Genomic DNA, 14695 nt, shown 5'->3' with positions numbered 1-14695 from the left:
TTTATTTGGAAATGCCAATGGAGAATAATGACTCATTTAAATATTCAAATGTTACGCATGAATATGTCAGTATTTAAATTTTATTTATTCAAATACTGAAATGCATTTTCTAGGAGAATCTTTGCAGGGAGAGGACTGGTAGTAAAGTAAAACTACACATGTAGAAAAGTGATGATGGTTTAAATCTAGCTTAATAATGCAATGTCTGAGTCTATCAGTATTTTCAGTACAATACATTGACATTAGATGCCATGACAGACCAAGCCTGAAAATCACATTTCATTTCTATATATGGCCAGACATCAACAGATATTAACCCCCTCATATCTGTAGCCAGTGATTCCCATCCTGAATATGCAGGCCATAAACAGAAAACAAATAAACGAGTTCTCTAATGTTTGATCAAGTGGCTTGTACAACATCGTGCTTGTTGAACCATAGCACCCAGCACCTTTGGCAGGAAATCAAGTAAAAACAGAGAAGTCTGACCGACCACTCAGGGAGACGTTTACAGTCACTGGCAGCAGCACTGAAGACAAAGTGGTTCCCTCCTCCGTCTTGTGACAGTCTGGATCATGTCAGGATATTTCCCAAAGGGAAAACTTTCAGCCGCTTGCTGCACTGCATGATGCACTGGTGTAATGTATGTTTGTAAACTCGTGCTTGACATACTTAAAGTACAATCTAAATGCCTCTCAGCGCATGCAACCTGTGCAACAAGTTCCTAGAGGAATGCAACCTCATTAACTCCTCTTTGAAGTCTCTCTCTCTCTTTCTCTTTCTCTTTCTCTCTCTCTACCCTCTGAATACTTAATTTGTCTCAGCATGTTAGCTTCCCAAAAGACTCATTAAAAAAAACTCTCACGCAATAAAAATAAGAATCAATTAGTCCCTGGTAAACACAGAGTAAGGCGCATTAAGCCTGGGTTTAGATGAGCTTTTGGTTGTCTAAGGCTGTGTCTGACAGCAGAGGGGCCACCAGATCAGCACAGAGATTAAAAGACAAAAGGAAGCGAGGATGACAGTTGTGTAATAAGTTGTTATGAAGTCAAACATAGCCCCGGAGTGCAACATATTTTCCTATTAGTTTTTTTCCTGAAGGGAAGTACATATATATTTAAATACAGGGCCAAATGAAGTTCATAAGTTTAAGCCTGTCATTCAAAATACTTGCTTGATATAAATTTTTTCCTGCATAAAGTCAAGTGCGTGTGAGGGAAAAACATGAATGAAAGAGAAAGACACACACACAAAAAAACAACAACAAAAAACACCCTACTTCTTCTGTCCGGTCTGAGTGCCCTGGGCAGCACAGGAGTAGTTGCCGATTTGCTTCCCAAAGCGAATCGCCATGGAGATGTCACAGTCATCCACTGCGACCACAGCCACCTTTTCTCCAGAGGGTCCGTGAGGGATGCCTAGACGCCCGATGTTTGGCTGAAAAATCAAATCAGATAAAGACTGCATTGATCAACAAAAAAAGCAAGCAAGCAGAGAGGCGAAGCCAGTTAGCTAACTAATGTTTACTAATGTAAGCTTTTAGAATAGTAAGTAAATAATTGAAATAGCTAAAAGGATTGAATAATGGATAGCAGTTAGCTACTGTAAAAGCAACAGATACAGTAAATGGATGTCAGTGGAAGGAGAAGGATCTTTTTTTTTCAAATAGTGAACTAAAACCCATACATTATTACTGAATTAGCTAAATTGTGGAATGAACATTAGAGTTAGCTTAAAATATTGAAAATAAGTGACAATAGCTAAATGTTATGGATAAATCATTAACTACAAGTGATGGCAATGGTCAAAAGCACTAAAAGTAATGGCTAAGCGTTAATTTGAATAGACAGTTTGCTAGAGGTGATGCATGAATGACTGCAATAGTTAGTTTTAGGAAATGTCTAAATTGTTCTCATTGTTGGCAAGAAGTCATGGACATATGGTGATAATAAATGCTAGATTAGCAGTAAAAAATGTTGGTTAAATGAAATACTAGATAGACAGTTGAGATAGTTAGCTACGAGAAATGTAAAATGGCTGAAAGAGCTAAAAGTAAAGGATTTAGCTTCTCCCAATGATGGTTTTAAAACTTAAAGAGACTTCAGAAAACTGTTAATACAGTCAAATGTAACAATGTAGTGTAAAGTTAACCATCATCCAACATTTGTTATACCAGTTTTAGTTTGAAAAATAAATGTAAATATGGCAGAATGACTGGTGGTGTTGATACAGGGGTGCTTAAGTTTTGTCTGACAGGACTGTGCGGGTACTGACAAAGACAGGGAACCACAGTTCTACACTACAGGCATCTCTTCTTGTCCACCTGGTTGTTTTTACACTGGATTGTTATGGTAAACTCCACGGACAGAGTTTAGTTAAAATTTAATGCTTGATTTATTTCTTTGTTTCTTGTCATTCAATCCGAGCGAACCGGCCTTTGGTGCTCCTTCACTGTGGGTCAGCACGACACAAACAATGTGGAGCTGAGTCTGACTTTAGCCAACCTGCAGTAGAGGCACACAGGCCCCCGCTGGCTTAAGGCGACAAAAAGCCCATTGTGCATTTCCTCGCACCTACTGATTACAAAGTAGGCTAATTCCTTCATCAAGGCTTGTGGCCGACAAATGTTGATCTGAGAAAATGTGGATCAGCTTAGAAAATCAGGCCACCAAATCGCTTTAGTTCTTGTAATATCTAACCTGAGACCGAAGTTCAATGGGGCATTTCCTTCATGTGGACTTGGAACCAGAGGCAGAAGGTTTTTGAGTTGAGTTTACCTTTAAAATGTTTCAACCAATTAGGAATAGTAACTCTTTTCATTAAAATGAAAAGACAAGACATAAAGTTGGTAAAACATGAGTGACCTGGTGACAGTTTTACCAACAGATACAATCCTATATTTTACAATTACTCTTTTGTGGCTCCCAGTAAAGGAAATGGTTAAAAGGTCTACTCTCTCCTGTAGACAACGCAACAATGGGAAAACAGATCCCAGATCTGATCACAGGGATGTTTACATAAGTCACCCTGGGTACTTTAAGGCTGACAGGTTGAGTGATAACAAGAGAGACTTTCAAACCACCAAGGTGGCGTCTCTTTTTAAGGCCTATGTTACAAAATGTAAAGTAAAAGTTGTAACTTTTTTCATTTATATTGCTCAGGAAATTAAATTGCCTCAATATATTTTCACAGCTGCATTTTCAGGCAGTTTGTTGCATTTTGTATGAAATGAGAGAAAGATAGATAAAAGTAACGGAAGAGAGGAGGGGGAAGAAAGAGGACTGGATAGATAGACAATATGTGTGCATGTTTGTCTCCCACATAAATAGGATTAGAGTAATGAGATACTGGTGGGGCGGGGACGCAGCAAAGGAGGAGGAAAAAAAAGAGGGCGAAAACAGAAAAGATAGAGCAACAGACAAAAATAGGGCAGTAGACTGACCAGAAATCAGAGCCCGAAAAGGAAAGACAAAGGAGAGGCTGGCAGACGGGTATTAAAAAATACAAAACAACAGAGGGGAGCAGTGTCTTGTATTTTGGCTCAGGTGGGCTCCGGTTCGGCATATTTTCCACCCCACAGGGAGTTGCATTGTAGTTTGTCGCTGCCACTCCCATCCTCATGCCCTGTTTCCACTGATTCTACAGAAAAACACTTTCACACTTTCCATGAAGACAAACAGCACCTCTGATACCGCTGCTGTTTTCGTTCTCTGCCACTTCTAAGCTCACTTTCTTAACATTTTCTTAAAAAAAAAGAGTGAATGACCAAGCTGTGAAACTTCTAAAATCTCTAAAAATGTACATTTACTAGGGGTGTGACGAGACGCTCATCTCACGAGACGAGACGAGACACGAGATTGGGTTCACGAGATCGAGACGAGACGAGATTTTAAGAAAACTACAATGACAAAATATATGACTGGACCAACAGACTTTTGTTTAACAGAGTTGCACATGCATTTTGAAATGTTTTATTATAACTATTAACATGCATGATGTAAGCACGAGCTTTAAATACATTTCTTCTTCCACAAAACTAAAACAAAAATTTATAAAAGTTAAAATAAATTAAATAAAATTAAATATTTCCCTCTTTTTTTCAAGTGCAAACAATATTATGTGCAGTGTTTCCTCAGGGATTTTTTTTTTTTAAGTAGTGGCAGCGACCCCCCCCTCCCATGGCGGACGGTCTAATGGGGGGCGGAGAGTAATTTGTGAGCGCAATTTAGCGCATATGTTTATGACCGTCACAACGCGACCTGTCCATGTGCCCGTGTGTGTGTGTGAGTGCGTGTCTGTGCGCCAGCGAGAGAGAGAGAGAGAGAGCGTTGCGGCCGCCACAGAGTCGTTAATTAATGGTGAACACTGGATGCGCTGGTTGATAAGTTTCGTTTTTACTGAGGAGGAACTATGAGACCTCAGCTGTGACTGAAAAGCACCTAAACCAAGTCGAGTCTAACTGTGTAGTGGAAAGGGGTGCAAAGTAATGGTAACTGGTAGTGGAAACCCTGCTTTACATTTTTTTAACATTAAAAAAAAAAAATAATAATCTCGCGAGACAGATTTTTAATGCAACGAGAAATATCGTCGAGTTTAATCTCGCGAGATCTCGTGGGACGAGATCTCGTCACACCCCTAACATTTACATAAAACATCCTTTGCTGCTGTTTTACATAACATCTCTACCCCTACCTCTACCTGTTTTAAAATGATAATATTCTGTAATTTAAAAAAATATGATGAAAATGTATTGTGTCAGGATTCATCATTTCTGGTCAAATGTTTGCTTTTTTCCTTTCTAGAGTCACTAACATCGAACAGTCTGTGCACCTTGTATCTGGACCATACATCAAACAAGCTGCAGGGAAACCACACCCGTCTTCACAAGTACCTGCAGGTGCCTACTTGTGTAAAACCAACCCACTGTCCAGCCCCATCCATCACCATAGTAACCTGAGGCGGCCCACGCGACGCGTGTACCAGTAAACTCATGTTGGGGCCTCCCTGCGTTGGCTCGCGCACCGTAACTCAAAGAAGAAAACGAAGGGACGGTGTGTTTGAAAAACTTCAAGTGTCATGATTTATTATCATGTGGTTATGTAACTTCCTGGAACCACGTGGACTGCACTTCAGGAAATGTGTGTCATAGCTGCACTCAGGTGGGGGAATTGCAATAAATACTACTGTATGTACTCAGCAGGTTTGGATATTCACACAGACTCGAGGACAAAAGTGTGATTAAACACATCCCTGGTAATTAGGATGTCCTTATGCATTAGCCTGCTGTGAAATATGCATGGCTGAATGTCCCTGTGGGCAACCATGTGGAGGAACAAAAAAAAGTCTGGTCTAGCTTTGTTCAGAAAGCAGCAGAGCCTGTGGCTTGAAGCTGGAGAAAATGTTGGCACTGAGCAGCCAGCAGCAGGACTACAATGAAGAGCTGAACACAAACTCCCAAAATGGTCAAAGAACGTGAATGATGGTGAAGGAAAGGCCACTAAAAAGTAGAGGAATTTGATTTGACCAGACACTATGAAGGTGTGACATTAAAACTATCCCAGAGGAAATATTTGCTTATCCCCCTTTTTTTCTCACTCTCTTAATTAAGGCAAGACATACACGTATGGTGCTGAATTATTCTCTACAATAAAATCATAGAAATATGGGTATAGTCGAACAATGAACTCCAAATTACTTTTCAAAAACTAGCATGCAAATGAAAATGAGAGGGAAAGTGTGATAACTGCATAAAGGCTCCTCCACCGCTACAAAAGGCAGATAAAAGATTCTTCATGTGAATCCGAAGTCACACTGATCGCAATCTTATCGTTACTTTAGAATTCAGTCAAGCGAACGAGGTATGAGATAAAGACAGAGGAAGCCGGGAAGCAAAACACGGTGAGGGAGAAAGAGCTTCCCACATGTCACACATAATGGACCCACAGCCCAAAATCTCAGGGGGTGCAGCTGTTACATGTGCTGATGTGATGATGTACACTATATGTGTCACTACGTGCATTTAGTGTGTGAAATATGTCAGGGATATAGGAGCATTACTGCAGCTGTTACTTATAACTGTTCAAGCTCATGCTTTTTATAGTTTATTATTATTTTAATTACATCATGCATACAACCAGGCCCAGACTGCAACTAATTCATATAAACCTAATCTAGATTGCTGTCTAAACAACACTAAAAAGGAAGTACCTTGTAATGGAAGAAGAAAAAATGTAAGAAGCATTAGATGCATAAAACTAAGAAAAACTTAATAGATGACCTATCTTTTTTTCTAAGTTGTTCTTTAGAAGATCAACACTTAAATCACCATAGAAAGTAGAACATGTAAACAACTCTATTTACTGTTTTAAGTACAAAACAGCTGTAGAGGGTGAAAACTAAAACTGGACACAGATGAGACGTCTTATTGTCTTAATGAAGAAGAAGCCAAACTATGAAGACTCAAAGACATTTTTCTCATGTCTGCTCGCTTTCTTCTAAGAATAACTTTGGATTTTTTAAATTTACTTTTGGGAGACAAACTACATTAACACTTAAAAAGCTTTAAAAGTGTTTGTGAATTCAAATCCGTCCTTACGTCAAACCACTTCAGTGTATTTTAGTCCTAGCCAGTTTAGAAAGCCCTCGTGATTGAATAATCTCACTCAGGACTCTCTCTAATTCCACATAAGATGAATTCTTAGTTTCTTTGTAAACGTCTCTTCACTCCTGGCCCCTGGGTGTCATGTCCTGAGCAGAACGCTACTTTTCACTGAGGTGAAAACAGGTCTAATGAAGACCAGTACGACTGTATATAGTTTCAGGCTTCTCTCTGACCCCTCATTTGAGAGTGCACTTGGCCCCTCACTTTGAGGGCCCCATGAGAGTCTCTCATTCACCCTCCACCTCCACTCTAAGCTGCTGAAGATTCCCTCTCTCTAAGGTGTCGTCTCCAGGGGCGATAGGCTTGCTGCAGCCATGGTAACGCACTTGATCCCCACAGCTAGCCACAAAGGCGAGAAAGGGAGAGGACACGAGCGGGTGGGAAAGTGCACGCACACACACACACACACACACACACACACACACACACACACACACACACACACACACACACACACACACACACACACAACCCCTTTCACATACACATGAAGTAAAACACCTAAAATTCTGCCAACTGTAATCAAAACGCCCACTCTTTTTCTGAACCCAGACGCAGGACAAAGACCCATCCAAACACACACACCCCATCTCTTTCCCACCAACACAGACACACACTGACACCTCTCTTACCAGCGAGCTGCCTGTCAAACACCACATGACAACTCAATCAGCCCTGCAGCTAGGATGAAGATCTGGCTGCACAGATCCAGTTACACGCAAAAACATGGTTCGACATATTCGTCAAAAAACACCTAAACACGGTCAAAATGAGCAGCTAATGACCTGTGTGTGTGTGTGTGTGTGTGGAGGGTGGGATGGAGGGAATGTTCACTGGTGATTATGTGTTTGTGTGTGTGTTTTGGGAGTATGGGAAGGATGTCTGCAGAATGTGTTTGAGCATGTGTGTTGAGTGAGTAAGCATCGTGTGTGTGTGTGTGTGTGTGTGTGTGTGAGGCAGGAAGCGGCTACCAGAGCTGCAGACAGCCAGGGAGTTCATTTTGATAATAAAGGAAAACGGGGCGCGCTGTCCTGTATTTGATTTGGGCTGGCCTGAGGAAATGCCATTGTTTCTGTTTCTCCTGGATGAGAATGAAACTTGATGGACTTTTGAAAATGTGATATCTCTTGATGCTTTAAGCTGTGTGTGTGTGTGTGTGTGTGTGTGTGTGTGTGTGTGTGTGTGTGTGTGTGTGTGTGTGTGTGTGTGTGTGTGTGTGCAGCAGTTAAACTGAGGCAACATGAACTGCAGAAAAACTGGAGCCAAAATAAAAGGGCATTGAACCAACAACAATAGATCAATATCTCTCTTAGAAGGGTGTGTGTGTGTGTGTGTGTGTAAGTAGATTTTTTGGCTCTGTCATGCACAGGCTAATGTGTCCCATCCTCCCTCTGGCAGCAACAACCTCTGTCATGTCCACATTACCTCACCTACCCTCTGGCTATGTAAACCTAGAAGAGTGAATTATTCAAACACACACACACACACACACACACACACACACACACACACACACACACACACACACACACACACACACACACACACACACACACACAGGGCTACGATGTCCCATGTTGAAGCCGTCATGCCACATGTGTCACATCATCACACTTCTGTCTGTCAGTGTAACAGATGGACGGCGGCCATTGTTGCTGTAGCTTTCAAGCAGCAAAAAAAATGTGCAGACGACACAAAAAGTGAGGAGAGTGTAACTGAATCCCGTTGGGAACAACTTCAGAAAGTCCATCTACAACTCCACTAACATGGACACCTGCACATATACACTGACATCAATGGTATTACCTTCTGGTTGATACCTTCACCCATTTGTTTGAGCACATCTTACAGGCAGCTTTGGTCTCTTTGACTTATTTCCCTTGAATAAGGGAAATAAGTCAATGGTCAGTTTTTTTCTTCCTTATTGTAGATCTGATTTACTTACAATTTGTTTTTATTTTAAACCAGAAGTTTTTGCAATTCTGATGATACTTTTTTAGCATGTTGATGTGACTTTAATGTGATTTCTGAGATCATTCATTCCATCAGCTGTTAAATATCTTAATCAGCTGTAAATTACTGATGCCATCTATGTGTTAATTGTACTTCTGTATTCATACTATTTTTACTGTTCTTTAGTGTTTTTATGTGTTTGAGGCTACTGTAAACTAGGGCCCGACCGATATGGATTTTTTGGGGCCGATGCCGATGCCGATTATTAGGGGGAAAAAAATCCGATAACCGATTAATCGGCCGATTATTTTTTTTTTTAATAAAGTTTTACAATTTTATTAATTTAAGTAATATATCTACATATATTATATAATATATAAATTAGGGCTGCCAAATTTTCATTGGTCAATTGGTTGCAGGAAAAAACAACAACATTTGGAGTACTGTCTTGTCAAAATTAAGTCAAAATCAATGACTGAACTGTGAAAGGCTATAGGGCTTTTATTTTGAAGGGCCAGATACAGAAAGTCATGACACGTGACACTTTTTTGTTATTGTTGTTGTTTTTACACGGCACCGCGGTCTCTCTCTCTCTCTCTCTCGCTCTCTTTTTTTTTTTTTTTTGAAAAGCGACTTTTTCCAGTGTTGTTCCAGACGTTTCTGGTTTGTTGAACTCGAAGTGGAAGCACGTATCACCGCTGTTTTCAATGTTTAGCGGGTGCTGCCGCGAGCCCCAGTCCCACAGAGCTCAGTGTGTCACGGAGCAGAGACATGATTGTCCCGCTGCAGTCAGAGACCCGCACCACCGCCCCCCCGCCCCCCACACAGCCTGAGCTCAGTCACTCACCCTCCTCATCCACTGTGTTTATTGATAAACGGGCGTAGCTACTGTACTGCCGGTAATAACTGTAAAACCCGACCGGCTTGTTGAATCTCGGACCCAACACGGCCGGAGACGAGCATTAATTAATTAATTCACAACCCGACCGCGGTGTAAAAAAAAAAAAGAAAAAAGAAAAAAAGTAAAAAGCAAGCCAGCAGCAACAATGGTTTTGAGACAGTTAACAGTTAATCAAGTTGTTAATAAGCTGTGTGATGTGTGTGAGTGACAAGGCTATGGCGGAGCGTGTCCTGCTGCTGCAGATCAGTCACTCTGCAGGTGTGTTGGTGTTGGTGTGAGTCTATGGCTGTGAGGTGGTTAGTGGATGCAGTTGGATGCGCCCTCTACAGGATAAATAACCTAATGTCGGGGGATCTTTTCAAATGGGGGAACATTTTCAAAGTAAAACCAAGTCTTATTCCCTGCATTTTATTTCTGAAAATATCGGCGACAATCGGCGAGTTTTGGCCGATTACCGATTATTCTCAAACGGGCTATAATCGGCCGATTTAATCGGCTCGCCGATAAATCGGTCGGGCCCTACTGTAAACCCCACTGGCCCTCTGGGACAATAAATATGTAAATACAATTTAATTCAATAATCCACAGTCTGCAACTATAGAACTGTGACTTTGAAGGATTTCCTCTGTGAACATATAAACCTGACTATTTAGTGTGTTATATGTAGTTTTTCTTTAAGATAAACAAAGAGCCAAAGAGTAAAGACAGCAGGTTGTGGGTTTTCCATGCTCTCAATGCTAAACTAGGCTAATCCCCTCCTGGCTCTACCTTCATATTTAGTTTACAGATAAAACAGTGGTATCACTTCTCTCATCTACCTCTTGGCATAAGTGCCTCTACAGTGACCATCTCACCATTATGTTAACAGCTCTGAGGATCTCCAGGAATGATGCTAATGTTTGGCAGGAAAAGCCGGGCCTGATAGGAATCGCATAAGAGATGAACGATATACATAAGTGGGACAAGATAAGAGAGAAAGATGAGGAGACGGAGAGGCGAAGCAAGAAAGGAGGGAGATACATTAGCGTCAGAAGTTGAGAGTGGGTATAAACTAGTATATGGACTCCATCTCTCTCCCTCCACTTCCTACACAGCAGTTTATCTCCTCTTCTCTCTTCTCCCCAAAATTCCTCTGCCTGCCTCTCTCAGCGTTAACAGGAGATTTTTAGGTCATGCTAGGTGAGCTGTGTGAAATTTCCTCCTTTGTGACACACACACACACACACAGACACACAGACACTCCCACGCATCACAGAAGAGTGGGGAAGGAATGTAAAAATGGGAGAGGGTGAAGAGAAATAGATAGGCATGACACAGATATAGGGATGTAGTGAGTTAGCTGGTCGTGTATTTAGGGGGGCGGTCTGTAGTGTCAGATTCATCAGATTTATCTTCATACCTCGATGACACAGCGCTGCACACTCGCACACACACTTGCATATAAAGGTTCAACCTATGTGTGTGTTAAAGACTGAAAACTTTTTTGATCTCTTTGACACTGCTCATTTTGAGAACACACTAACTAGCTATTTGTTAAAATGCCTGTGTTGGGAGTTATATTGTTGAATGTTGCTTCAGTTCTACCTGTAGCTATAAGACGAACAACACTTAATTGATCTTAATTGACAGTTGCTTGTTCCATAAAGCTTAACCATTGTATGCATTGTATGTTTTTCCATATTCCATGTTGTTAACTGTTTTCTTGTCTGTATACAACATCTATTGTACGTCTGCCTGTTCTGGGTGAAGGATCCCTCCTCTGTTGCTCACCCTGAAGTGTCTCCCTTTTTTTTCTTGGGAGTTTTTCCTCAGTGGATGTGAGGGTCAGAGGTCAGAGGATGCTGTTATGATGCTGTGTAAAGCCCTTTGAGACAAACTGTTTGTAAAAATGGGCTATACAAATAAAATTGCCTTGCCTAACAAGTAAAAAAAAAAAAATCTACTGTTTGGTCAAACAAGTCGGAGCTCACCTACAGTGAAGGCAGTAGTACTGGTTTCCCAGGCAACTAGCCCCCAGAGTTTTAGGACAGTTTATCTTGTTAGCCTGGAGATATGTATAAAGAGCAGCTGGGCTTTGAAGTGACACTGAGTACGTATGAAGTGTAAAGACGAGGGGGCTCTGGTCAACAGACTCTCAATGACCATAAAAGTTGCTCCTCCCTATATTTGAATTAAACAACAAGCCTACTGGACCCTCATTGTCATGGTAACAAAGATAAACACGCAGTTGATGTTGTGGATTGTCGCACTTTGATCTGGTTCAAGAAAAGATCACACACCTCGTCCCAGTGCAGGGCTGTCATAATGAAGTAAGTGCTCATGTGAATGTATAAGGGGATCTAAACGTCTACTCACAGAACCAGCGTTACTCATGTAACCTGAGGATTGTACTCAGTAATGTTCATTATCTTCTACTTCGACCTGCAAATATTAAATTTAGTTGCCTAGTATTTATTCTATATGATGAAATGTCTTCTTCTTACAATAAAATAATATTTCACATCAATTATCAATCATGATATGTATTTAACAGGCCCATATTACATGATATATTTTGTCCTATATCCATAATACATAGGCTACTGAAATTTGTGGTGCAGGCACATTTCATGCCAAACAGTGAGCAAACTAGATTTTTAATCATGATATATTCTTAGTATGTTTATTATATTTATACATATAAATAAATGAAAATACACATACACACACACATATATAAAAGATACACCTGTAGATCAGAGCGGCTGTAGACCACTAAAAAGCCGAGAGCCTGCACCAGGTGTAGCAGTTTGCTGTTCATGATACTATCCCGCTATTATTTTTGTTAATTCTCTCATTAACGCTGAGCAAACAGTACAATCCAAATAAAGATCCCTCAAACTAAGTTAGACTTGAAACAGCAGCATGTCAGCCCTGCCACATTTTCCATTCACGCTCATTACAGCAGCCGTCGTTAAAGATTTCTGAGGATCCCTAATCCTCTTTGACAGAATCGGTACTTCAGCTCTCTGCTGCCAAGGAAAACACAATCAGTGCTTAATGGGTGTCGACCGACCAACTGACTGATAGACCTACCTGTGTGTCAGTCTGTCTGTCTACCTGCCAGAGCTCAGATATGTTCATTTCACCTGAACAAACCTGAATGGGAGCTGACAGATGAGCAAGAAGCGCGTTACTGCGTCATTTTTTTTTTGATATAAGTAAGCTCCTCAGGCCTGACGAAGAAGTAAAGCAGACAAAGATGTGGAGGAGGACAGTGATATAGCTACATGTGAAGATAACAAGAATATTTGTATAAACTTTCACATAAAGCCAAAAAAGATGCACCAGCGATGCAATGACGTAATTCAGTGAGAGAAAACCTTGATCCCCTTCTCTAAACTGTCCTCCCTGCCTCGCCAGCATAATCCACCCATACCTCTGACCTGTCTGGATACTGTATACATGACAAATGTGTGCAGCCTACAACTGGACGTGCTGAGTTCAGGAAGTAAAGTGAGGTGAGTGTAATCCAGAGATTTATTCACACAGCACAAGAACAGATCTGGATCAAGCTGTGTGTTGATTTTATGCCACCTGCATGTAAGACCTGAGCATGCAACACCAGGCTGACCCAGGTAACATAGATACACATGCATTACGTCGCACTCTCCGCTGATCGACACACGACAGTAATAAGCAAACAATTTTGCCACTTCACAAAAAAACAACTAACTTCACCCAGACATCAGAAACAGACAGAAGAAAGCCAAGTTACTAGGTCCACAAAATGTCCACAGCCAAACCAAAACCAGAGAAGCAGCAAAACCTACTAGAGTCCTGTCAACAGTCGAGACCAGACCAGAGCTAGCACCCTATTGTTAAAGGGATAGTTCAACATTTTGGTAAATTGGCCCATTGCCATACTCCCTATAGTTTTAGCAGTAGGTTCGTTACCTTTAATTGTCAGTGCAAGCTATTTTTAGAACAGCGGAGCAGAGCCGTGAGCTGCTCAGAGCTACGCTACAGAGGCTCATGGGATTTCTTGGTTTCCCTCATCAAACTCATCAAATACACAATCCAACAACTCCACAACGCTCTGGTGGACAAGTTGTGACCTGCACATTCACCACGCTATGAGATAATAACACAACGTTACCAGACAGAGTTGTTTTAGAGGTAAATTCATGCAAAACCGCGATGTGCGTTCCCGACTGGGACAGTTTTTCATCAAGCAGTCTCTGTATTTGCCTCGAAAACAACTCTGTCCGGTAACGTTCTGTTATTATCTCATAGCGTGGTGAATGTGCAGGTCACAACTTGTCCACCAGAGCGTTGTGGAGTTGTTGGATTGTGTATTTGATGAGTTTGATGAGGGAAACCAAGAAATCCCATTAGCCTCCGTAGCGTAGCTCTAAAAAATAGCTCACACTGACAATTAAAGGTAACGAACCTATACTCCTAAAACTATAGGGATTATGGCAATGGGCCAATTTGCCAAAATGTTGAACTATCCCTTTAACCTGTTACCTATCTGTAAAGTAAAGTTAGTCCAGTAGCAGACTGTACTAGAAGCAGAGCAGGGACTAAATGAGACCCTGGGAGAAACAAACCCACCAGTGGGGACTATAGGCTAGAGGTCAGAGGTTACCTCCTTCTGATTGAGCTCCAGCCAGGCAGTATAGAGCGGGAGCCGCAGAGCCCCGCTGGAGTCCACCAGACTCCCCCCTTCCTGGGAGAGAGACACCGTGAGAGAGAGGGACACCGCGTTAGACCTGCAGCCCACAAACCCAAAGCCACGTCACTTGCATCCACCATGTGCATTGAAGTGTGTCGCTCCAGTGTTCGCACCCATCAATGCACAGCGTGACAGCAGAAAATAATAAAGACAAATATTATTGTGTGTGCCCACCCTGCGTGTGTGTGCGCACACAAAGGCATGTGTGCCGAAGTGTCTGTGTCTGCTGTCAGCCGGTTTGCCAACAATAACGACATCCATAACAAAACATAATTCCTCCGTGCCCACTTCAAAAGCGCCCCCACCGACGGCCTCGCACACAATAGGCCACAACTCATGAGCTGCTGCCTTTGGACGAGGGGGGCCTGTGGCAGATTTATGTCACACTGTGAAATACCACAGATACGTGAAGAGCAGGTGAAATTTACAGCTCCAAAACCAGCTTCCTTGTTTTTCTACAAAA

At 41.6% G+C, this 14695-nt stretch overlaps 1 protein-coding gene across 6 annotated transcripts in view; it reads right to left on the bottom strand.

Moving 5' to 3' along the window:
- Positions 1 to 14695, bottom strand: part of celsr1a (cadherin EGF LAG seven-pass G-type receptor 1a) — a 117269-nt gene that overhangs the window by 35855 nt on the left and 66719 nt on the right. For 4 of the 6 annotated variants that reach the window (XM_085768654.1, XM_085768657.1, XM_085768656.1 and 1 more), the window contains exons 7-8: positions 14146 to 14226; positions 1280 to 1437 (exon numbers count right to left, since the gene is read on the bottom strand). In XM_085768654.1, coding sequence (XP_085624780.1) covers positions 1280 to 1437; positions 14146 to 14226 — 239 coding nt within the window. The remainder of the gene's footprint in view (positions 1 to 1279; positions 1438 to 14145; positions 14227 to 14695) is intronic. The other 2 variants (XM_085768658.1, XM_085768660.1) reach the window with 1 other exon arrangement.

This window comes from Trachurus japonicus, chromosome 23 (assembly GCF_045865225.1).
Source record: "Trachurus japonicus isolate A0001 chromosome 23, Traja_1.0".
Lineage (NCBI taxonomy): Eukaryota > Metazoa > Chordata > Actinopteri > Carangiformes > Carangidae > Trachurus > Trachurus japonicus.
The sequence above is the reverse complement of the archived record's forward strand: the minus strand, read 5'-3'. Positions and strand labels throughout refer to the sequence as shown.